The sequence below is a fragment of the Cucurbita pepo genome, chromosome LG02 (assembly GCF_002806865.2).
Source record: "Cucurbita pepo subsp. pepo cultivar mu-cu-16 chromosome LG02, ASM280686v2, whole genome shotgun sequence".
NCBI lineage: Eukaryota > Viridiplantae > Streptophyta > Magnoliopsida > Cucurbitales > Cucurbitaceae > Cucurbita > Cucurbita pepo.
In genome coordinates, this window is record NC_036639.1 from 5,569,820 (window position 1) to 5,592,567 (window position 22,748).

General features: G+C 38.0%; 4 protein-coding genes and 1 long non-coding RNA gene across 9 annotated transcripts; 2 read left to right on the top strand and 3 right to left on the bottom strand.

Moving 5' to 3' along the window:
• The first annotated feature begins 707 nt into the window (after nucleotides 1-707).
• On the top strand, nucleotides 708-11,105 carry LOC111788851. The gene is made up of 9 exons (XM_023669406.1): nucleotides 708-5,853; nucleotides 6,828-7,023; nucleotides 7,131-7,278; nucleotides 7,453-7,552; nucleotides 9,045-9,135; nucleotides 9,278-9,548; nucleotides 9,641-9,683; nucleotides 9,752-9,855; nucleotides 10,423-11,105. The coding sequence occupies exons 1-9, from the start codon at nucleotides 840-842 to the stop codon at nucleotides 10,855-10,857; spliced, it is 6,402 nt and encodes a 2,133-aa protein (XP_023525174.1). The 5' UTR covers nucleotides 708-839; the 3' UTR covers nucleotides 10,858-11,105.
• Nucleotides 11,106-12,037: 932 nt separating this feature from the next.
• On the top strand, nucleotides 12,038-13,013 carry LOC111787849 (NAD(P)H-quinone oxidoreductase subunit M, chloroplastic). Its single transcript, XM_023667917.1, has 2 exons — nucleotides 12,038-12,522; nucleotides 12,728-13,013. The coding sequence occupies exons 1-2, from the start codon at nucleotides 12,091-12,093 to the stop codon at nucleotides 12,908-12,910; spliced, it is 615 nt and encodes a 204-aa protein (XP_023523685.1). The 5' UTR covers nucleotides 12,038-12,090; the 3' UTR covers nucleotides 12,911-13,013.
• Nucleotides 13,014-13,406: 393 nt separating this feature from the next.
• LOC111787484 lies at nucleotides 13,407-14,222 on the bottom strand. The gene is made up of 2 exons (XR_002813989.1): nucleotides 14,184-14,222; nucleotides 13,407-13,751 (listed from the first exon to the last, which is right to left on the bottom strand). It is a non-coding gene; the product is annotated as an uncharacterized LOC111787484 (long non-coding RNA).
• Nucleotides 14,223-14,512: 290 nt separating this feature from the next.
• LOC111787485 lies at nucleotides 14,513-16,384 on the bottom strand. Of its 2 annotated transcripts, none has more exons than XM_023667459.1 (2): nucleotides 15,208-16,384; nucleotides 14,513-15,040 (listed from the first exon to the last, which is right to left on the bottom strand). In XM_023667459.1, the coding sequence occupies exons 1-2, from the start codon at nucleotides 16,045-16,047 to the stop codon at nucleotides 15,005-15,007; spliced, it is 876 nt and encodes a 291-aa protein (XP_023523227.1). In that variant the 5' UTR covers nucleotides 16,048-16,384; the 3' UTR covers nucleotides 14,513-15,004. The 2 variants fall into 2 exon arrangements, with proteins under 2 accessions (XP_023523227.1, XP_023523226.1); XM_023667458.1 differs by having other exon boundaries at nucleotides 14,518-15,102.
• A 736-nt stretch (nucleotides 16,385-17,120) lies between these two features.
• LOC111788837 (BTB/POZ domain-containing protein At4g08455-like) lies at nucleotides 17,121-22,450 on the bottom strand. Of its 4 annotated transcripts, XR_002814233.1 has the most exons (4): nucleotides 21,988-22,450; nucleotides 19,600-20,011; nucleotides 18,677-19,559; nucleotides 18,429-18,541 (listed from the first exon to the last, which is right to left on the bottom strand). XR_002814233.1 is itself a non-coding variant. In XM_023669376.1 (3 exons), exon 2 carries the CDS (start codon nucleotides 19,582-19,584, stop codon nucleotides 18,700-18,702), a length of 885 nt encoding a protein of 294 aa, XP_023525144.1. In that variant the 5' UTR covers nucleotides 19,585-20,011; nucleotides 21,988-22,070; the 3' UTR covers nucleotides 18,429-18,541; nucleotides 18,677-18,699. The 4 variants fall into 4 exon arrangements, 2 of the variants coding, with proteins under 2 accessions (XP_023525145.1, XP_023525144.1); XR_002814232.1 differs by having other exon boundaries at nucleotides 18,677-20,011; XM_023669376.1 differs by having other exon boundaries at nucleotides 18,677-20,011; nucleotides 21,988-22,070.
• Between the last annotated feature and the right edge of the window lie 298 nt (nucleotides 22,451-22,748).

Genomic DNA, 22,748 nt, shown 5'->3' on the forward strand with positions numbered 1-22,748 from the left:
ACAGATGAAATGCGACCAACATGTCGTCGTAACTGGAACCTAATTGATAAATCTTTCTTAAAATCTTGAATTGACATATTTTAGTAAAATTCTCCAATAAATTTTCTCAAATCAAGTGATTATTCCCGGCTAGAATTTCTCATATTGGCCATGGTAGAAACCCTAGGTTTTTAATCTATAATAGGTGGAAGGTTCGATTTCAAAATAGGCTCGGATCTTAGGATTGTTCAACACTTTGTCATATTTCTTCTCAATTTCAGTAGTGCCATACGGAGCGCCCGCCCCTAATCACTTAGGTTAGCATTCATTGTATAAAGTTCAACATTGAAAGGGGTAACCAAACAAGTTTTTATAAATACAATTAGAAAATCGCGTAGAAATGGAACTTTGCCTTTTGTATCTAGACATAAGACACGAACTTTTAGAGTCAACAGGGTTATGTGCTCGAATCATCTAAATTAAAAATTAGTGATGAACATATAAAATTGATTTCTTATACTCATACAAATACTTATAAAAAATTGAATAGATTTTGAATGGGACTCATGATTTTAAACCCTAAACCCTAATTTGCATATGAATAAATATTGGTAAGATGTGGTAAGAAAGTAAAATTTGGATGTTAAATTTTGAAATAATTGTGACTATGAATGTTATGATTTTGGAGAAAGAACAAAAGAAAATCTTGTTTTTGTGTATTCAAATTCCGTCCCGATTGGTCATATCCACAGGAATATATACACCACACAACTACGATTTTGCCGTAACGCTATGAATTCCAAGTCCAAATCCAATCAAGACGATAAACATTGGCCGCCCAACCAGATCTGATCTCCGCCATGGATTTGCCTCCATTTCTTTACCACCAACGGGATCAATCCAGGTATATCTCTCCTCCTCCTCCTCCTCCTCCTTCCTCCGCCCCTCTTCCTCACCCCTTTTTTCCGGACGATCCCAATTTCCACTTCCCTTCCAATCACCATCAGGTTCTTCATAACATTCCCGATAAAGGGCTAGATTTCCCTCTGCGGCCGCCACCGCCACCGCCGTCGTACCGTCATCCTCCGATTCATCCACCCCCGTCACAAGCACCGCCGCTAGGTTATAATCCCTCTCAACCACACTTCGTTGTTTCTTCCTCGATTCACGATGACCAATTGAGGTCTCCCCACCCTATTCGTGAATTTCCGCGCTCCCCTCCGCTTTCCAGTCGAGTTTCTTTCGAAGGAGGGTTTCACCGCGATTTTGTTGACCTTAATCATTCGTTCCATGAAACTCGGTTTGATGTTTCGGATCCATCGAGAGGCTCTGCGGATAATCGACCTTCAATTCCGCATTCTCCTATCGATTTTCAGCATGGAGCTGGCCACCGAGAAATTGATTACAGATCTGTCATGCCGTATCCGCCCCCTGATATGTTTAGGTATAGTTCAGGTAGTAGTTCTAGGCGGGGAGCGGAATACAATGATAGATTTCAGACAAATCCAAGAGAAGAGGTGCTACGGGGACGAGGTGAGGAGAATTATTATCACCACGATCAGCTTAAAGCTGATTCCAATATCACCTTTATGGAATCTGGAGCGATGCAGAGTCCATTATCTAGAGATAACAAATTTACTTCCGGTAGTTTTGATAAACATCGCTATGGCTCGAATTATGAAAAAGAATCTTTTAGGAGTCGTAGGAATGGTAATGTGGTGGGTAAAAATCAGAGATGGGTTCATAGCAAACAAACCTTTAGAAACATGCACAATTCGTACTCAGATGGAAGCAATGATAGAGGATATGGTGACCGTAGTGATTTTCGAATTATGTCTGGTAAGCATGGACATTCTAATCCAGAATCAGGAAAATATTACGGTGACAATAAGGATAGTATAGAAGGTTATAATGAGTACACGTCCACTCCACGGAAGCAGGTACAGAAAAAGAGTGCTTTTCTCAGAATTCAGATGGCAAATCCTTGTCACAGTAACCGAGAGAGTGAACAATTACACGATTCTGATTATTTCGATGAGAAGAATGGTTTCCACAGAGGCAAAAATCAGGTTCGATCTCAGGGCTACAGAATAGATGCAGGGAAGAAGAGACAGGGAAGTCCTATGGAGCTTGATGTTTCTTTTAAATCCAATTCGTTGGTGGCCAAGGCGATCGTGACACCAACACAGTCTGCTCCGACTTCTCATATGGATAAAATGCCTGGATATGAAAAAACTACAAATGTTTTGGTTCCCGTTCCCCACCATAACTCTACTGACTTGCATTTAACGGGAAAGAACAAGGATGATTTAGGCACAAATGATGTTACAAATCCTGCTCCATGTCCCCCAGGTTCTAAAAATGAGCTGAAAAAATCAGAAGAGAAGGCTACAGGTTGGTTGGCTGGTAATGGATCTAACAATTTAACAGATGCTTCTTTGGTTAAGGGCAATTATTCACTTAGAAAAACTAACGTTGAAAGACCTTCACAAGGAATGGTGTCAGGTATAAAAGGAAGGAATGCTTATGGAAAAGTAGCTACTGTGAGAACCATGAAGAAGAAAAAGGTTGTGAGGAAAGTAGTGAAGAAGGTAGGAAGTCCCCGACTGTATTTACAGACAAGAAACAGCAATGTTGACCCTTTGAAAGCATGTAGCTTAAAAAATATTCCGCCGGTTGCAGAAAACAAGTCTTCCACATCTGGAATGAACTCAGATCATGGTTCTGTGTTGAAGGCTTCTCAGCATGGTATGTCTGGATCACTAGATAATGGAAAAGCAGATCAGTCTGTCCTGCCTTTAACATCAGAAGAGTTTCAAGCCAACACTGATATGGGCATGGAATGTGTACCTGCAGATGATAGTAATAAAAATAACTTTGATTCTCCATTGAATCCCTTGATAAAAGAGGCAAGAGGATCTAGTAATCAAATTGAGAGAAACAGTTCTTTCATTTCCGTTCCACCTCTTTTAAATTCTAATAAGGATCTTAAACTATCAAATGGACCTAATGACTTCGATTTTGAATGTCAGAAGTCAATCAAGCCTAAACTTTGTGGGAATGAAGAAGACTTGTCACTTGAGAATGTATATAGTAAAGGGTCTAAATCTATCATGTTTTCCCTAGGAAGCAGTCAGTCTGGAATAGTGAGTTCAAATGATCCTAATATATCTGATAATCTTGTTAATGGAAATAGTTTGGCTGTTAATAAAGACGTTCCCATGGATTTTGATAATGGGGGAACTCAGGTTCAAGATAATACTTCACTTTGTGAAACTTGTTTTGCTGATGGAATTTGCCAGCAATGTGCAAACAGGGTGACTGGACCTCCTGAGACTGATGTCGTGGGAGTATCTGCAGCAAAAGTTACAATTAGCAATTCTTTGGTGGGCGTAAATCCAGAAGCATCGGAAATGCAGATTGATTCCAAAAATTTGCAAGACTATAACAGTGGACAACATACTAATCAAGATTCTGATGTCTGTCGTCAGTGTACTAATATACGAGTGAATGAGGTTCTTAACTGTGAGAGGATTGGTAGTGCAATGAGAGAATCGAAAGCTATGGATAGTTCTGTTTCACTAGGTATTAGTTCTGTAGAAAGATCTGCCAAAGCTAAGGTTTCAATTAGTGGTGGACAGGGTGAGAAATCATTGTCAAAGATGAGTAAAATTAAAAATTGTTTGGATTTTGCAGGTTCTTGTGACATCAATCAGGAGACGAATTCTGAGGATTTATGTGTACGTTCTAATTCTAAAAATTATTGTCCTTCAGAGCAGGGTGTTTCTGGTGATGGAAGCATAATAATAGATGTAAATCCTACCACCACTGAAGAGAGTCCAATGCCTGATTTCAATTTATTAGGTAAGTCGTCAAAAAATAAGTTGTCGATGGGCTTTGATGTTAATAATAGAGGAAATGAGATCAAGTCCCGAAAGAAGCGAAAGATATGCATTGCTAGTCCTGTTTTGCCTTGCCCCAGTGTTGAATCTAATGAAGGGCCTGCACTTACAGTCATCTCTAGTTTAAATGATCAGTTAACCTCTAATGTTGAGTTAATGGAAGGAGAGGAGGTTGCAGCATCTACTGTGGATGCTTTTTTCAAAGCTAGTCCTGTTTCTACAGATTGTTCGAAAGGGATCAGCAAGATGCTCGATGAGATACCGAAAAAAGAAAATTCCAAAAAAATAAATATTGATGATGGTCCTTTTGAGTATTGCTTGAAATATGAACAACCAGAAAACTCTCGCTCAATCCGGGAGGAGTTGATTGTTTCAAAATGTCAACCACTTTCTTCATTGGGAAATGAGAAAGAAGACAGCAGTAGTTCCACAATGGCACCACATCAAAGAAATGATATGGATGTAGTCATTTGTAGAAGAAAAGAACTAAATATTCATGCTGAAGCACAATCTATGCTTTGTAACAAGACTGCACAGTGGAATAGTCCTCAAGTTCCATCCTCTCAGACCTTAAATTTTTCATATCCAGAAGCAGTTAAAGCGTCTTGTAATCTTGGCCAGGATAATGTGCATCATATAGAAAGATGCACTGATGGTGGCAGCTGCCTCACTGCCAATTCTGACAATGAAATTATAGGCATTGCGAGTGATACCCAAGGGGATTTGGGTTCTCCAGAAACCTCCAATGTTCAAGGGATAGATAAATTACATTGTGAGGTATCTCTCAGAAATATTGACTTCAAAATGGATTGTGAATATGACAAAAAGGTGAAGGAGAAATCTAGTGCTGAAAATGAATTAAGGGCATCGAATGATACTTCATTTCCACAGCCTACGACCATTAATCAGAAATTAGGTTGCACCAATTCTGACAACAATTTGACTGCTGGCAAAGTAGTACCACGGGCATTGGTAGAATTTAAAAGTGGACTTCAAGCTGACAATCATTCTGCCAACTCGTGCAAAAAAAATCAGAATATGGTTTATCACAAATATCAGACAATTCCTGGTAAATCTTTTTCCACATGCACTGCTTCAAAAAAGATAGCATCTGATAAAAGTTTTCTTGGTACAAAACCCCGAAGTTGGCATCGGAATGTTAACACTCTGGTTCCAGCTCCTGGAAATGCGGCTTTATCAAGTACTATTCCTTCCCAAGGGCAGTTACATGGTGGAGATGGAATGCTTGAGAGTACTTTGTACATTCGTAAAGGTAATAGCCTAGTTCGAAAACCATCTCCAGTTGCAGCTCGAGTTTCAGGCTCCCATGATTTAAGCTCAAGCTCATCTGATCAACATGATTGCAGACCTAATATAAAATCTAATGGTAAGGTTGAGGTGGCTAATCCTCCTGTCCATTTTAAAGTAAGGGGAACTGATGTTCCTATTGATAAGCCCTTTCCTCCCCAACTATCTAGTGGGTCTGGGTCGCCCAATCATCCTATTCCCAATGCAGATTATGCACCATCTCCTTGCCATGAACCTGAATCAAATCTCACGAAGTCTAAACATGTTAGTGATCTGTCTAGGTCTGTTGGGGATCCCTCGAAGATTTTTGTAGCTCCTAAAAGCCTGGTTGGTACTGCTGATAAGAAAGAACATCTGACTGAAAAAAAAGACAAGAATTTTGTTTCTTCAGTTGTAAAAAAGATGGTGTATGTAAAGCGCAAGTCAAATCAGTTGGTTGCTACTTCAAAACCCTGTAATTTATCAACTAAAAATATGGAGACTACTTGTTCCTTGGCCTCCGATGGCTATTACAAGAGGAAAAAGAATCAGTTGATCAGGGCATCATCAGAATGTCAGATGAAGCAGACTTCACTCCCCACCGAAGATATTTTGAACCCAGGAGGTCCAAGCTCTTATGGAGATGGAGATGCTAGAAGTTTTGATAAGAGACAACAATATAAAGGTATAATAGCTAAACATTAGCTTTTATTTCGTAGCTTTTGTATGTTTCTATTTATACAGTATCTCAATATCTTAGAACAATCTCGATTTTTATCTTAAATTTTTATGTTTCATTATACTGTTGTACAATGGATGAAACTTATGAATGTACACACATCATAGAGATGTGGCAGTTTTACCAGGTTCTTCCAACTTTTTATCCCTCGTGTCTGCCTCTGCATATCTTGGAGCATTTTTAGTGCTTTCAGTGCAAGCTCTTATTCCCAACATCATTTTTCCTATTAATGCGTTAAATATGTATTTGTTGGTAATAGCTTTAGCTACCAGCCACTTTCAATTTCAAATTTTCATGTCCTTCGATGGAAGGTTTATAATTTTCTCCTTTTTAATTTCATTTCTTATGCGATTTTTTTTTTTGTATCTTTGAACATACTTGTAACAATGGAAAATTTGTTTATTGTTAAAAAAAAAAAAAACGAGGCACTTCTTTTTCTTGGAACTTGCTTTTCTTGGTTAGAACATAGAACATGAACTGTCGATTCATATATGTGTGATATAGTGTTAATTTTTTCTATTTTTTATTTTTATTTTTATAGCTCATACTTTATAGTCTTAAAAATGTTTGAGATCTAGATTTTTCATGTATTTCCTTTTCAACTTTTGTTTTGTCTGTCCTCTGTGGTTACCTCGATCAAAAACACTGATAAGACTATTCTAAATCATTGTCTTTCATTTAAGAGAATAGCTTTATTAAATTATTGCTGGCTTTTGTTTTTACAAGTCTAAATCGTTGTGATTCAACTGTTTGATATTTCTTGCCCAAGTATGCTTATCCCTAATAGCTCTCATTTCTACTTATATATGATTTTCTATAATGCATTTGTAGTGTGGGTTTAGTTTTCCTGACATTCATCCTGATGTTGTTTTACAATGAACTGTAGTCATAGTAAAACTGAATATAGATTTTCTGTACAGCTGTAGTGAAAACATATAGGCCGTCAAAGTCCTCTTTGGTATGGACACTTCGCAGTTCTGTTGCTCCAGGAATTGGTGGTGGTAATTTGCAGAATCATAAGATGGCTCCTCGTCTTTTTCCTTGGAAAAGATCACATTGGAAGACCTTCAAGCTAAACGCTTCTACTCAGAGAAACAGCTCTTTCTCTATTGTCAGGCATGTGGTGCATTAAAGATTTCTGTTCTTATTTATTTATGTTTCTCTTTTCAACAAAAGGTGGCTGTTTGGTTCAACAAGTGGTAATTCCAATGTTTTTTCACCAGAAAATTGTTGCTGATGAGGAACAGGAACACAGTTTATAAAAGATCAAAACATGGATTTTCACTTAGAAAATCCAAGGTACTAAGTATTGGCAGGTCTAGTTTAAAGTGGTCCAAATCCATTGAAAAGCACTCAAAGAAAGCTAATGAGGTTTGTTCGAAGTTGGATAATGATACATACGTTGACTGCAATTTTATTTTTCTCTATAGTCCCTAATATATTCTGTTTGATGGGCACTTGTGGAGGCAAGAATGATCTTTGACCTTTTCTTTGATAACATATTTTTTTTAGCAAATAGCGTCTTTTTATTCTTCTTTAACATAGGAAGCTACGAGGGCAGTTGCTGATGTCGAAAGGAAGAAAAGGGAGCGTAATTTGGATGCATCTATTTCCTCTGATGCTCCGGGTGGAAATCAGTTCTCCTGTAAGTCCGTTAGATATTTGCAATTTGTGGACTTTTAATTCTCTGGTATGGCCGAGTAATCTGCAGTTTTCTTTTAATGAAGTGATGTGGGTTTGTATCTGTAGTAAAATGATGATACTTTGTTAACTAACATCTGTGTAAGTCATATTTTCCTACAACAAAAGGGTAGTGGCGTCTTTCCCATTACGTCCATGACACCTCTCAGCTAGTTGATATTTGCTTTTGTGGTGGATGTTACTAGTTGTCTTTTCTTGATTCTTTGGTCTCCTGCTGGTTCTGTTTTTGCTTCTGTTGTTGAAAAAACAGGCGAAGCACAATTTTAGTCCTTTCACTTTAGTTCTTGTAACATTGGTCCCTTAGACCTTTCTTTTGTAATGATTCAATTCTTGTATTTCAATTCAAATTGGTCTTATAAATTTTGTTGTGATTGAGTCATATAAATAAAGAGTATACATTTGTTAGGTACTCGAACACCCAAAACACAAGATAGTTATATATTGCAATATCAAAGGAAGATTACAATATAACAACAGCCTTTTGAGAGAGCTCACTCTCCCAAATCCCGCAATGGACTATTCTACTAAAATGATCCACCCTTTTCTAAGAACCCTAATGTTAGGTATCCCTTTCCCATATTATTGATATTAAGAGGAAATCTCTTGCCCTAGGGCAATACAAACTCCCAGCCAATTTGAGAGGGCCGGTAAACTCTCCCATACCTTTCTAAAGCCAAAACTCAAAAACTAGAAAGAAAATATAAAAATAATAAATAATAAATGAAAAACCTACCCAAAACAAGCAATCTCTCCCCTAAATATTCCATATACTTCTTACCTTTCTAAACCTGTAGTGGTTCCCCCTCCGCACATTCCCTTTAACTAACAATCTCTCCCCTCCGCATATACTCCTTTTCCCCAATTTGATCATTCGTGCTGTCAATAAAGATTTCTTGCGGTTCTGCAACCCACTAAAATTCATCACTATGTAGTGATGGGCCTACTTGCGTTTCACGATGGGAGTTCAAAGCACCTTTCGATTGTGAAACATGAAACACTAGTTGGATAATAGCGTCCTTTGGTAAATTTAACTTTTAAGCTACTGGTCCAATTTTACGTTCAATGCAATAAGACACTCAAAAGTATTTGGGAGATAGTTTCCTCATTCCTTTGCTTTGCTAGAGAGGCTCGTCTGTATGGTTGGGTTTTAAGGAACACCTAATCTCCAACTACGAGCTTTAATTCAAAGCATGTGTGAGCTGCAAACTTCTTCATGCTGTCTTGAGCGGTCCTCAAATGTGTTTTAACACATAAGCAATACCTCTTTCTTTCAATTGATGGTCCAATGTAGCATTGGTAATTTTCATTTTACCGTAAGATAGCAAAGGAGGCAGGGGGCTGCCCATAAACAGCCAGAAATCATGCTATTTCAATTGAAATATGAAATGTAGTATTATCTTCCTCTAATGTTATTCTTCATTCTTCATGTCCTGCAGATGACCAAGCATCTGGTTCTACTACTCTGCAACCAAAAAAGAGTGCTAAGAAATTTTTTATTCCACGGAGTCTAATGATTGGAAATGACGAGTATGTGACTTATTTAAGCTACAAAGCATGGTTCGAGTATATGCACACACACATTGGATGGGAAGTATACTTGTATACTCATATACCTACTATAGACAATTGAGCTAACATTCTTTTGTGGTTGACACTGAAAAACTTGTAGATACGTTAAGATTGGAAATGGCAATCAATTGGTCAGAAATACAAAAAGACGAGCACGCATATTGGCCAATGAGAAAATTCGATGGAGTTTGCACACTGCAAGACAGCGTCTGGCTAAGAAGCGGAAGTACTGTCAATTTTTCACAAGATTTGGCAAATGTAACAAAGAAGGTGGCAAGTGCCCTTATATTCACGACACTTCCAAGATTGCAGTCTGCACAAAATTTCTTAATGGTTTATGCTCTAACGCAAGCTGCAAATTGACTCATAAGGTTCAGCACTGATTCAATTGATGGGCCTTTCGTTGTTTAAGCTTTGGTCTAAATTGTCCATAACCTTCATCTCAATTTTCTTTCCTCCACAGGTCATTCCAGAAAGGATGCCTGATTGTTCATACTTTTTACAGGGTACTTTTCAAACTAAATTGTTTCAAAAAATTTATAGAACTGCAGGTTTATGATGGACTTCTTGACAGGTTTATGCAGCAGCAAAAATTGTGCTTATAGACATGTAAATGTGAACTCAAAGGCCCCTACTTGCCAGGCTTTTCTCAGGGGTTATTGTGCCCTTGGCAACGAGGTAATTTCCACTTTCATGAACTTTATTTTCTAGTTACTCGACTTGAGTGGGACTTTTTTTTAATGTATTTTTAACTCATAAATATGCTCTGGTCAAACACTTTCTGACAAGAAATTGAGACTTTTCAGATTCTGGTTAACTCTACCAGAAGTGGTTTGACATCTTACCATGCCTTCGTTCTCTGATGGGTTCGATTTGACTGAAAATCTTCAAGTTTTTTGAATGCTTCATGATGCTGCACTCCTAACCGGTGACTCAATATACTTAATAGTTGTTGCCGTTTGGTGGTGCTTCCTGAAAAAATATGTTCGAAAACCGTTTTGCTGACTGTTTCATAGAACTGCTTTTAGAAGGATTTTTATTTTTTATTTTCCCAACAAAAAAGGGTTGCACTAATTCCTCCTGGGAACAAATTTTTTTGTTCTGTTAAATTATCCTACTTCAAGTTTTGCTCCATAAAATTACTTCAACTTTTACAGACAATATCAAGTCTTTTATACTTGATACATCATGTCATCGTGTTTGTAATTGTAAATCTAATGAAACTGGGTGTACCTAATTGTTCAGTGCCGTAAGAAGCACAGTTATGTATGCCCCTTGTTCGAAGCAACAGGTACATGTCCTGATAGACCCAAGTGCAAACTTCACCATCCTAAAAGACAAACCAAAGGAAGAAAAAGGAAACGATCAGAAGGGAAGAATAACGATCAAGGACGGTACTTTGGTTCTAAGAAATACGATGTTTCTGGGTCGAGAATGGTGGTGAGTGAGAAGCATCCTGTTAAGTTGAGTGACCCTTTTCCTGAAAAAGATCTGGCAGATTATATCAGCCTCGACGTTTCTAGTGATGAAGATATTGCAGAAAGCCCCGACTCGACAAGCCTGAGTACGTCCTTTTGCGAAGGTTACCTCTCAGAGTTACTACTAAACAATCCTGACAAGCTAATCAAACCAGTTCGGATAATGACCGAGAATCTGACGATGCAATCGCTGGCAAACTGAGCTGCCTGCTGCTGATTCTGTGCCAGGTTTGTGTCCAATCTCTCACCATTACAGTTTAGTTTAGTGTATACCTGCTGCCAATATCTGTAACACACAGTCACAGTTTAGGTTCTTTAGTTTATATAGCTTTTAGTTTTTCTTCTCAGTGCAGAATGTGAAAAACTTCCCTTCTGCCATTACTGTAAAAATCAACATTTTTAATGTGAAAGGAATGAAATGATTTTATGAGAAGTGGATGTGATAAGCTACACTGTTCTTTTGAACTTTATTTTGGTTAGTCTTATGTCTCCGAATTAGGCGATTGTTCATTTTTTCCATCCCTTTTAGCATGAGAATTGAATGCGCAATAATACCCACATGGTTTTGACTGTTCATCCAATGACCAAAGGTTTTGTTGAAATTTAAATGAATTTTTAGGGAATATTAGGTGATTGAATTTAGTTCAGATTTACCATAATCCTTATACTACTGGTTTTATTTTACTTTAGCTAAAATCTTTAATAAAAAATTGGATTGAAGGACAACTTGGGGATGAAATATGGCCGGACAAAATGTATTAGATCATTTATTTACAACGGAATGGTATACAAAGTTAACAGATTTTACTGAATAAACAAAAATATAAGATTAATGGCTACACAAACCGTTGAGGATAGTTCTAGATCTGGGCCAAGACGAACTATTGTAGGGGATTTATTGAAACCATTGAATGCGGAATATGGTAAAGTGTCTCCGGGGTGAGGAACTACGCCTTTGATGGGGCGATATACCTATCTATTATTTTGGAGATTTATAATTCTACCATTTTATTGGACGGAATTTCAAGCAATTAGATTCGATTCACACGAACCCCTAAATAACTTTTTATTAAATAAAAAGTGGAAACCTACGTACTTTAGACTTGGCGAAATAAGTTGACGTAGATAATTACATTCACGATTAAACATAAATGATATTGGCGAAATAAGTTGACATAGATAATTACATTCTCAAAAATAACTCTTTTGTTTCGGGTGAGTGTGAATAAGGTAATTTTAGAGGTCTAATAAGAACTAAAATAAATGGAAGAGAAAAACCTTATCCACAAACATTTGAATATCATTTTTGAAAAAATCTCAGCCCCACAAACGGAAGGAAAAAGGAAAAATGAAAATCAGAAACTATAAAAGAGAGAAACCAAGCCAAACCAAAACCAACCATTTTGTAGGGATAAACACCAAACAACTTTCCTCCATGGCAACAGCAGCTTCATCTTACATGGTTTTTTCCATGGTGGGTTGGAAAAACGGCAAACAAAACACAAGACCCTCAGCCAGATTTCCCATCTCTGCTCAGATCAATGAAGCTGCAGAGCAACTGAAAGTGGGTGAAGAAGAAGAAGAGGCAAAGCCGAAACCGCCACCGTCGCCACTGCGACCGGTGGAAACGCAGCCAAACGTGAAGAGCAAGAACATGAGCAGAGAGTATGGAGGGCAATGGCTGAGCAGTGTGACTCGCCATGTAAGAATCTATGCAGCTTATATTGACCCTGTTACTTGTGAGTTTGATCAGACCCAAATGGATAAACTTACACTTATTTTGGATCCAAGCAATGAGTTTCTTTGGAATCCTGAAACTTGCAACAAAGTCTATGCTTACTTCCAAGAGCTTGTGGATCATTATGAGGTATTTTTCTCTCACTCTCGTTAATTTAGTGGTATCTTTACTTAAATCTTTATTCGGATCTGTGGTATCTTTATTCGAATCTTAGCTCGACTGATTCATGATTAATCAATTCTAGAATGATGACAATTCATCCATTTTTTTTTTTTTTTTGTTAACATGCTCTTAATCTAACCATCATTTTAAAAATGAAACTTGAGGAAATCAGGGAGCTCCACTGACGGAATACACACTTCGCCTGATTGGTTCAGACATAGAACACTACATAAGAAAGATGCTTTATGATGGTGAAATCAAGTACAATATGAATGCAAGGGTCCTCAACTTCAGCATGGGAAAACCAAGAATAATGTTCAATAGCAACGATCTGCCTCAAGATCTACAATCATGATACTTAGTTAACAAATGTGAAAAGATGCTACATATTCACTATGTTGTGTTCTAAATAGAATGCCAATTCCTCATTTTATACTTACATTTCTTTCCCTGTTTTGTACACGTAATGATTTCTCAAACGCAGCTTATCACATTTCCTCGACACATTAAAAGAAAACATACGAAAACATACCATGTAACCATTGTCGACTTTTGATAATCTTGGAGGCATTTCATGAGTTTCAACAAAACCACAAGAATCTTGCAGACAACTATTAAAATTATAAAAACTAAATTGCAATCAATCATTTAGCCTCAAAATCTATGTCAAGCTAGTTGATATCAGACGGGTAGCAAGAGCTTTTCTCAGGAAATTAGAATCACATCAGCACATGAGAAATGAGGTTTTACCTTCAAATTCTTAAGAACCTTGGAGATCCTACAAAATTTATGCACAGAAATCATTTTCACTTCCATGTTTCATAATCAAAATCCTGGTACTTTTCTTGGCATTTACATTGAAACTTTTGAAATTAAAAGGGAAATGAAACGCACAAATAAGAAGGAAAAATGCTACACTTCTGAGTTATGCAGAAGGAATGTGTTTCCTATACTTCATGTGGATCATGCAACAAATGAATGGTTAGCACCTAACTTTATAACGTACTTACAGAGCATGAAACCAAACACCACCAAAATACATTCAGGACACTGTTTTATCTGATTTATCCATCACCAAATACAGTGGACTTAAACAAGAGCTTAAACTGAGCTACATATCCAAGTTATGACAGTGGCAACACATTCAGGCATGATGGGTCCATCCAAGGCTGAAAAGCATCCTCATGGGACAAATTCTGACAAAAAAAAACCAAAAAGAACCACACAATGTCGAAGTCAATATGGGAAGGGAACAAAAAAAAAATTATTAAATAAAGTTGCTACAACCTAGTTATCTCTTAATAATCATAGGATACAAATTTAAAATAGTTTGGTAGTTTCTCTAATAGTGTAAAATTGCCAACCACTTACACATCGTGGTAACCTCCTTTCATCATTTCTCGAAGAGAACATATTCTTAAAAGTGGTGAAGTGCACTAAAAGATATAATAACTCTTTTCGTGGCCCAAGACAGAGACTCTTTACCTCCTTAATCTAGTCCTTTATTGTACCAGTAGAATATATTCTATTTCTTAAACTACATAATTAAGTGCCCATTAACTACTATCATAATTGCTGAAGAAGACGTCTATGAAATAAACATGTTTCACAAAAATATAAAAAACTACCTGCAACCAATAGAAGAAGCCACGCAGTAGGTTCAAAGCNAAAAAAAAAAAAAAAAAAAAAAAAAAAAAAAAAAAAAAAAAAAAAAAAAAAAAAAAAAAAAAAAAAAAAAAAACAGAGAAGATAGATTCAATACATAGAATCCGCACTGATTATAATGAACATCATGCAAATAAATTCGAAAGTCTAAGCAAAGAAATTAATGAAACAGAAAAAGGCAAGTGCATGATTTGAATCTACTTGACAAAGAATATTTACATGTCCAGAGGTTCATTTAACACTTCTCTTTGGGATAAACACAAAATATCAAATCAAGCTAGAAGATAGTTTCTTTAACACTTCTTAGGTAGTCTTGACAATTAGAAGAGTGAAAAATAGATTACGATAATAACTTGAAAAATCAATTTTGGTGCAAATTATGAACATTTGGTAAAAGTATCAGATCGGGGGTTAGAACATCCCCTCTTAGGATGAACATCTTCAGGAAATGGTACTCATGGAGGAATCTTTTTAGAGGAAAAAGATTGGGGGTGTTGAAAATACTGGTTGTTTCCAAACATTACTATTGTATAAGAGAAATTCGTAGCTCATATAGCCTATTTAACACATTGAAGAACACTGATAACAAACAAAACCCAATCAATATAATGGCAGTAGAAAATTGCATTGGGACTAAAAGCACTCACCATCATAGAGATGAAGATATGATTTGGCGCGAGATTCCAGTGTATATGGTTTTAGCACTCTACTACGTAATTCTCTATGCCGGACATGTGGCCTACGGCGGCCTACTTCTTGAAGAAAAAAGTCGTACTCACGTTGATCATATGGTTTTTGAAGAACTTTTATGAGCCTCTCCCTGAAATTGGAACTTTTATATATACCAGGACTCTGAAGACTCTTCCCACTATCTATATCCTTCTGGAAAGAACAAAAACAATCTATCAATCTAAGACATAACCAAGTTCTATATCCTTTCCCATTCAAATAAAGAGATATCACAGCATTAGAATTAGATATACTCACAGCGGAACGTAAATATTTTCTCCCAAATCTAGCACTGCTGCGCTTACATTTATCGGTGTTCATCATCACCACTTCTGACTTAGAGATACTTCCATCTTGCTCATAGACAAATCGCCTACCATCTGGAGGCATTAATTGATATCTACGATCATCATAAAGAAAATCTGTCAAAAATGTCTTATAGTCTTCGTCCATATTATCCGAGTCAGAATCGGATAGGGAAAGACGCTTAGCAGAACTGAGAAGACCTGTACCGAGCATTGTGCTTGAATTTCCATTGACCCCATTAGATATAGGTTTTGCACAATCCAGACCGAACTCTTCCTCAAACAAAGGAGCCGGGCTTTCTTTATCTGTGCTCGCTATCTCATCTTTCCTTGAAGCACTCGTCAAGGTCCTGATAGTTCCAGGTTTTTTACTATTTTGATCTTTCTTCGGGCTTGATTTTTCGTCTTCCTCATACTTCACATACACTTTCATTCCATTAACTGATGGAATTTCAAGCTTATATGCTTTCCCCTCTTGAATCAAATGCTGAAAAAACATCTCATAAACAGGATCAACTTCATCTACCAACCATTTACAGCGCGAAGTCCCATTATCGTCATTATCACGCCCAAAATCCTGAGGTTTAGCCTCAACAATCTCCTCGCTGCTATCCACAAACTTCGGTAAATTATCTAAGAATTTCCGATACTCCGCATCGAATTCTTCTAGTTCATTCTTCTTCGAAGTTTTGCAACAGTAGTTCTTATACTGTCGATTCGAAACTAACCTTCTCTTCAGTCGCCTATCCAACCGTACATCCAGCGAATGATCAACAGTACTCCCGTTAACCATTGTGTAAAAAAAAAAAAACTCACAGAATAACTCTAAAACAACAGAAAATCCGCGTGAGAAAATTTAAAACTTCGTTTCCTCGTCCCTACGAGACATCAATTCTTCGACGAACTAGAAAACTTGAAAAGAAGATGAAGAAGTCCCGTAGCGTGTGATGCTTTTGGACTCGCAATCTTAGCCTCGAATCCTACTCGGGTGGTATTCTGGGAAAGCTTTGCATTCAGAGATATGCCCTAATTGCCTTCGTCTTCACCACGAATCGTCTTCTGCTCCTCCAGTTTGCTATTTGCAGTTCCTCTCCGTTTTCTTTGCAAGGGTTTATGTGGGTCATGTCAGACCGGGCTGAATTTTTTTTTTTTTTTTTTTTTTTTTCAAACAAAACTAAATTAATAAAAACTTTTAACAAATTTAAAATATTATTAAAATTCATTAATAAATTTTATTTAAAAAATTTTCTTTTAATTAAAAAAATTTTAAAAAAAATATCTTTTGACTTACCGCAGATTTTAAAAAAAAATCATTAATTTTTAAAACTTCAAAGTACTTTTAAATTTTTTTTAAAAAATTAAAAAAATAATTTAACCTTAATATCTCAAATATTTATTAAGTATCTAAAATAACATTAAAAAATAATTTTATTTATTTACTTTCTAAAATAACATTTAGATAATCTATGAAATATCAACCGTTCTTATCCAATACTTTTAAAATATTATAAGTATTTTTTAAATGTAGTAGTAACCGTAAGAACACTTTGAAACTTTTTAAAAATAGTTGAATGATATTAATGAAATTTTTTAAAGTTTAAATGTATTATTGTAGCAAAAATATTTGAAAGTTTTATTTATTTATTTATATTTAATTTAAGAGTATTATTAAATTTTTTAAAAGTTTAGAGTAATTCGTGATATTTTCATCAATTTATGAAAAAAAAAATCTTTTACCCCAAACCTATCCACATATAAGCTTTAATATTATATAGAAATGTTAGTTTAAACTGCAGAACAAGCCAAAGTATATATATATATATGTGTGTGTATTTGGGAGATTCAACCGAAGTGGAAGGAGAGATGCATGGAAATGTAGAATCATAAACAAATATAGAGAAACAAAATATTCTCGGCCAAATAAGCATACGTTCTGGTTTTCTCTTGACAAGATACGTTCTTCGTATTATTAGAGAGCATGCTCATCGTCCTTGCTAGCACGCTGAACAAATCATAATGCCTACAATAACATCTACTTCACTTGTACTCCACACAACAATCCTTAGAAGCAGCAGTATTTACCTGTTTCGACATGTAAGCTTCAAAGATTTCGACGACAAGCCGTGGATCCGTTTCGACGAGCTCCATGTACTCCTCCCTTTTGGTAAGCTTGTTCATGTTCTCAATAATCACTGCTAACGCTGCATCAATCATATGCTTCCCATTGTGCCGATGGGAAAAGGTGTAGTTCAAGATTGAGTTGTCCCAGTTCAGTTTTGATATCAGGAACTTCTCGCAATTAGCCTTCAGATGCTTCACTTCGTACTTTTCAGCCAAAACTAGAAGCTCATAAGCCATCTGTTCATCAAGACAGGCTTCTGCTGTGTATAGATAATTAACGAAGGCGCGGAGGGCGTCGAATGAAACGTCGCTGATCTTTATAGTACCACTACGGCTTTCCTCCATTTCGTTCTCGAGCATAGCTTTGAAAACTGGGGAGCGACTCACCTGAAGGATGAATGAACAGAGTAATTTATGATTAGAAAATGCATTGGCAGGCTCCTATCTATAGCCCGATATACTCCTCACTGAAACATGAGAAGCTAGGCAAGCTTTACGCAAATGAATATGAAACTCGTCTGAAATAGTATTTGTAACAGCCCAAGCCCAAGCCTACCGCTAGCAGATATTGTCCTCTTTGGACTTTCCCTCTCGGTCTTACCCTCAAGGCTATAAAATGCATCGGCTAGGAAAAGGTTTCCACACCCTTATAAAAGATGTTTCGTTCTCCTCCCCAGCCGACGTGGGAGCAAGCAAAAAAACATAAAATGACTGGACAACACATATTCACCTATCACTCAACAACGCTCCAGAGGAGATGTAACGACCCAGATCCACCGCTAGCAGATATTGTCCTCTTTGGGCTTTCCCTTTCGGGCTTCCCCTCAAGGCTTTAAAACACGTCTGCTAGGGGAAGGTTTCCACACCCATATAAATGGTGGTTTGTTCTCCTCCCCAACCAATGTGGGACATCACAATCCACCCTCCTTCGGGGCCCAGCGTCCTCGCTGGCACTCTTTCCTTCCTCCAATCGATGTGGGACCGCCCCCAAATCCACCCCCCTTTAGGGCCCAGCGTCCTTACTAGCACGCTGCCTCGTGTCTACCCCCCTCTTTGGGGAACAGCGAGAAGGCTGGCACATCGTCCGGTGTCTGGCTCTTATACCATTTGTAACGACCCAGATCCATCTCTGATCACGCCCTCTCTTGACCCGACGCCTCACACACCTGATAAAGGAAGACATAGCAAGGATGATTATAAAAGTTATACTCAGTAAACCACCTAAAGCCAAATTACAAATGAATGTGTAGAACCCGAATCAAACAACACTAAAGCCAAATGACCAAAGACAGGTAGCATACCTGTAATAACTGCGTCGGGCTTGTCAGCTTGTCTGACTGTGGTTGCATGGGCTACAGCTCGCCCCTGCTGAGGTTGAGCACCCGGCCCCTCTGATTTTGTGCCGCAGGTCAGTTAGTATGTTGATCGTTCCTCTGAGGGCAGTCTGCTGCAAAGTGCCCTTCTTGGCCACATTTGAAGCATGCATCTGTCCCTGCTCTGCACTCCCCCATGTGAGGACGCCGACAATTAGGACAAATGGTCCTGTTCGGAACCCCCCACTTATCAGTGCGACTGCGGGGCAGTCTACCAATTTTGGGGTGGTTCCAGTCTGTCCTCTTTCCTTGAATTGCGGTGTGGGATGACTGGGCTGATCCTGATTGTAACTTGTCAATGCGGGGCATGTCAATGAGGCTGGCCACTCGAAGGGCTTCTGCATAATCAGAGGGGATGCCAGGGCTGCCACATGCCATTTTAGATCCTCTCTTAGGCCAGCAATGAATCGCTCGACCTTCAACTCCTCAGTACTAACATATGCGAAAGAAAACCTTGCTAGCCTGTTGAATTCCTGATCATACTCCTCCACTGACTTGTCCCCCTGTTTGAGCATAAGGAACGTTGCCCGCATTTTCATTCTGGCGGTGATAGGATAGTACTTGCAGAGGTACGCTTCTTTAAACTGGCACCAGGTGATAGTCTCTCCTTGTGGTGCAATAATCCTTTGAGCGCCTTTCCACCAGAAGTGCGCCCCTCCCTTCAACATGTAAGTCCCACAATGGACCTGGTACTCCAGCGGGCAGTTCATAGACAGGAAGGTTGTTTCAATAGCCTTTAGCCAGGTCTCTACTGTGATGGGATCCATCTTGCCTCCGTCAAAGGAAGGCGGTTTATGCCTCTGGAATTCTTTCAGGTAACGAGACTCCACGGTCATAGTCCCTGAATCTTTAGTCCCTCACACGGTTGTCTGATTAGCCACTAGTGTCTGCATCATTTGGGTCATTCGAGCCTGGTTTTCCATTGAGGTTAACATGAATGCTTGTAATACATCCAATGTGAGTGTGGCTGACGGCTGGCTGGGCGAGAGTGGTTGGCACCGATGGAACCTCCTTGGAGAAGGAAGCAATAGGGTCTATATCAGGCAAGTCTTGGGCCCTTGCTCCCCTTCGGCGCTTTCTAGTTCTTGGTGCCCGCAATACGGTTCTCTCGCTAGCTTGGGGCATGTCTCTAACCTCCTCTTGAGGTTCAGGTTGTTCCACTTCAGGTGTTGGAACAGAGGTGCCCTGAGCGACTTTTGTTCTTCCCCTTCTGAGTCCGGGCCCGACATTATTAACAAGGTGCATACATCCACCTTCATAAGCCTACTCCAAAAATAAAAATGTATCATGTATTCAATGGTATTATCACAAGTTTCAAGCTTTTGAACACAGATTTTTTATTGAGAAACTAATCTTTCATTTAAGCCCAAAATGAAAGTAGTATACAGACACAGAAAGTTAGAAAAGAAAGGACTCAAACTATTGACATTGAGAATCAGGTATAAAGGAAAATCATAAAAACCCTGGTTACAGAAACCAAAAGGCGGCATTTCTTATCAAGGCTCTCAACCCTCTCCTCAATACATCTCCAAACCTCTGAAAACTCTCTTATTCCTCACAAGCCAGATGTTCGACAAGACCAAAGGTACCATTCTTATCTCAAAATGAAGGGGAAAAGCCACCTCCTCCCTCATAGACTAGCACAATTTGTTATGAGCCAACCACACCCAAAAGCCTTAAAGTTGTCCTAAATTAAACCTGAAACTAACAACCCCACAGAATATGCTTCATACACTACAATTGAAAAATCAGCACAAGATCCTCCAACCAAGTGTCGTTCCAAGGCAGTACTTTCACCATTACCCACATTTAGATCACCGATGGCTTGCATTGATAAACTGTTCTAGAGTTAAAGATCCAAGAGCTTCAATTTCAAGCTCTCTCCAACACTCAAATGCTCCATCTATAACAATCAAACCCACACTGACAAGGAATTTTAAACAAAAAAGACTTCTTAGAAAATGCCCAAAGGCATTTAACATTAGGAGCACAATCTTTCTCTTTAGATTTCCATCACCAACGCCACTGGCCACTACCTCCCATACCATAAAAATTTTAACCAATGAACCAAGTGCTCAGATCCCTTTATTTCCACCTCTTTTTAAGGGAAATGTCCATTGCTTCAACATCTAAGCTAATCCACAACCTCATTAGCAATCAAAAGAGATCGTAGGATAACCTAGCAGAAGTATTCAACTAAACTCTTGCAAATGTTTATCCCCGGCCACAATCTCCCATGCTGTAAAATTGTAACCAATGAACCAAGGGCTCAGATCCCTTTAGTTCCACCCCTTTTTGAGGGAAATGTTCATTTCTTCAACATCTAAGCTAATCCACGTCATTAGCGATCAAAATAAATCATAGGATAACCTAGCAGAAGCATTCAACTAACTCTTGCAAATGTTTATCCCTTCCACTTGCTCTCAGAATATATGTACTGAAAAATCCATGCACAATTTAAAACTTAGTGGACTTCTCTTTCTTGTAAATTCAAATCATACTTGGTTATCAAAATACTATCAGTAGACGAATGACAGAAACTACATGAACTTCATCGAACGGAAGGCTTGAAATCCTTTTCGACTTATAGCTAGGGATAAAATTGAGTAGAAAAGGGAAAAACAAAAAATGGAGAATGGTAAGTAATGAAACTAAAATTAATAATGATAGTGATAAAGTATATGAACTACAGAGAATATTAGATAACAGGAAAGACGAACCAAATTGACTTGCAAAGGGGCAAACCCCATTTGAACAAAAAAAGTTAAAAACAACCTGCACTGGCCAAACCACGTTTACCAAATAACAAGAAGTTTATGCCTACAGATCTCAGATTCACGGCTTAAACATCAGACTCAAATCAACGACTCATACAAGGTAATTCAAGATTCAAGATAGCTTATACTCTCTCCATCTTCACTACCCCCATTCCCAAATATATATTAACCAACATTGTGGTTTCAGAACTTACAAATGCTTTTGGTTCGTAAGATCTTTCACATAATTGGACCATAAATTCCAAGCGTATTGCACCAATGTTTATGACTTTGGCAGTTGAACATCTTAATCTTTTAACGTTTCGTTGCTAAAATAGAACCGCCACTTGATTCTAAATAACAAGTGGCCATTTACTGCTACACAACTCAAACTCATACACAAACCAGACCGGAATCAAAAGAAAACCACAAAATAGTGTAATATCAGAGGATAACCAAGTGAAACTTGAAATTCGTACTAACCAAGACAGCTTTATGAGCCGGAAGAGGCGCAGAGTATCCCTCGGGCCCATCGCCGGTGGCGATCAAAACGATATCCGTAAAGCAAGGTGCATTCGACCTACTGTGAAGATGATCAAGAGGGGACCAAAACCTGAGGAAAGCGACCTTCGCTTTCAAGTCTTCAATCTCACGCTTGAGTTCTTCCTCAGTCTCATTGGCTTCATCGTAGCACTCCTTGCAGGTTCCGGCGTCGCGTGACCGGTAATCCTCCAGACACGATAAGCACTTCATCGTTTCGTGATCGGACTCACTCTCTGTGTCCGAAATGGCTCTCACGCACTGCCGGCGATTCATCGGAAAATTCGTCGCGGCGCTACGATTCTGTGAAAGTTTTCCTTTGGTTCCTTCGATTGATTGGAAGGGTTTCGAAAGACAATGACGATCGATGCGCAATTACTTTTTCAATCAGTTTATGTTCTAAATAACAAAATAATCAGTTTCAAATATTATGGTAATTTTAAAAAGTAAACTAAACCCTTTTTTTAGTCGCACTTNATTCCTTTGGGATAGATATGTTAAAAATTAGGCCCATTTGATAACTATTTTGTTTTTGTTTTTGTTTTTTCTTTTTTTTTTATTTCAAAATTATGTAGTTTCTTTTTATTATTTTGGATAACTAGATGGGTAGATAGAGATGTAGGCAGGACAGAGATAGGATAAGGACGGAGAAGCCTTCTCCATCCTCGTCCCTACCCTATTTTTTATTTTCTATCTCCATGAAA

Coding starts and splice junctions, on each gene's coding strand:
- LOC111788851 (XM_023669406.1), top strand. CDS start 840: ATGGATTTGCCTCCATTTCTTTACCACCAACGGGATCAATCCAGGTAT. Junction 9,136..9,277: donor CTAATGATTGGAAATGACGA/GTATGTGACTTA, acceptor AAAAACTTGTAG/ATACGTTAAGATTGGAAATG. Junction 9,549..9,640: donor GCTGCAAATTGACTCATAAG/GTTCAGCACTGA, acceptor TTTCCTCCACAG/GTCATTCCAGAAAGGATGCC.
- LOC111787849 (XM_023667917.1), top strand. CDS start 12,091: ATGGCAACAGCAGCTTCATCTTACATGGTTTTTTCCATGGTGGGTTGG. Junction 12,523..12,727: donor AGCTTGTGGATCATTATGAG/GTATTTTTCTCT, acceptor TGAGGAAATCAG/GGAGCTCCACTGACGGAATA.
- LOC111787485 (XM_023667458.1), bottom strand. CDS start 16,047: ATGGTTAACGGGAGTACTGTTGATCATTCGCTGGATGTACGGTTGGAT. Junction 15,103..15,207: donor GAAAATATTTACGTTCCGCT/GTGAGTATATCT, acceptor TGTTCTTTCCAG/AAGGATATAGATAGTGGGAA.
- LOC111788837 (XM_023669376.1), bottom strand. CDS start 19,584: ATGACCGTGGAGTCTCGTTACCTGAAAGAATTCCAGAGGCATAAACCG.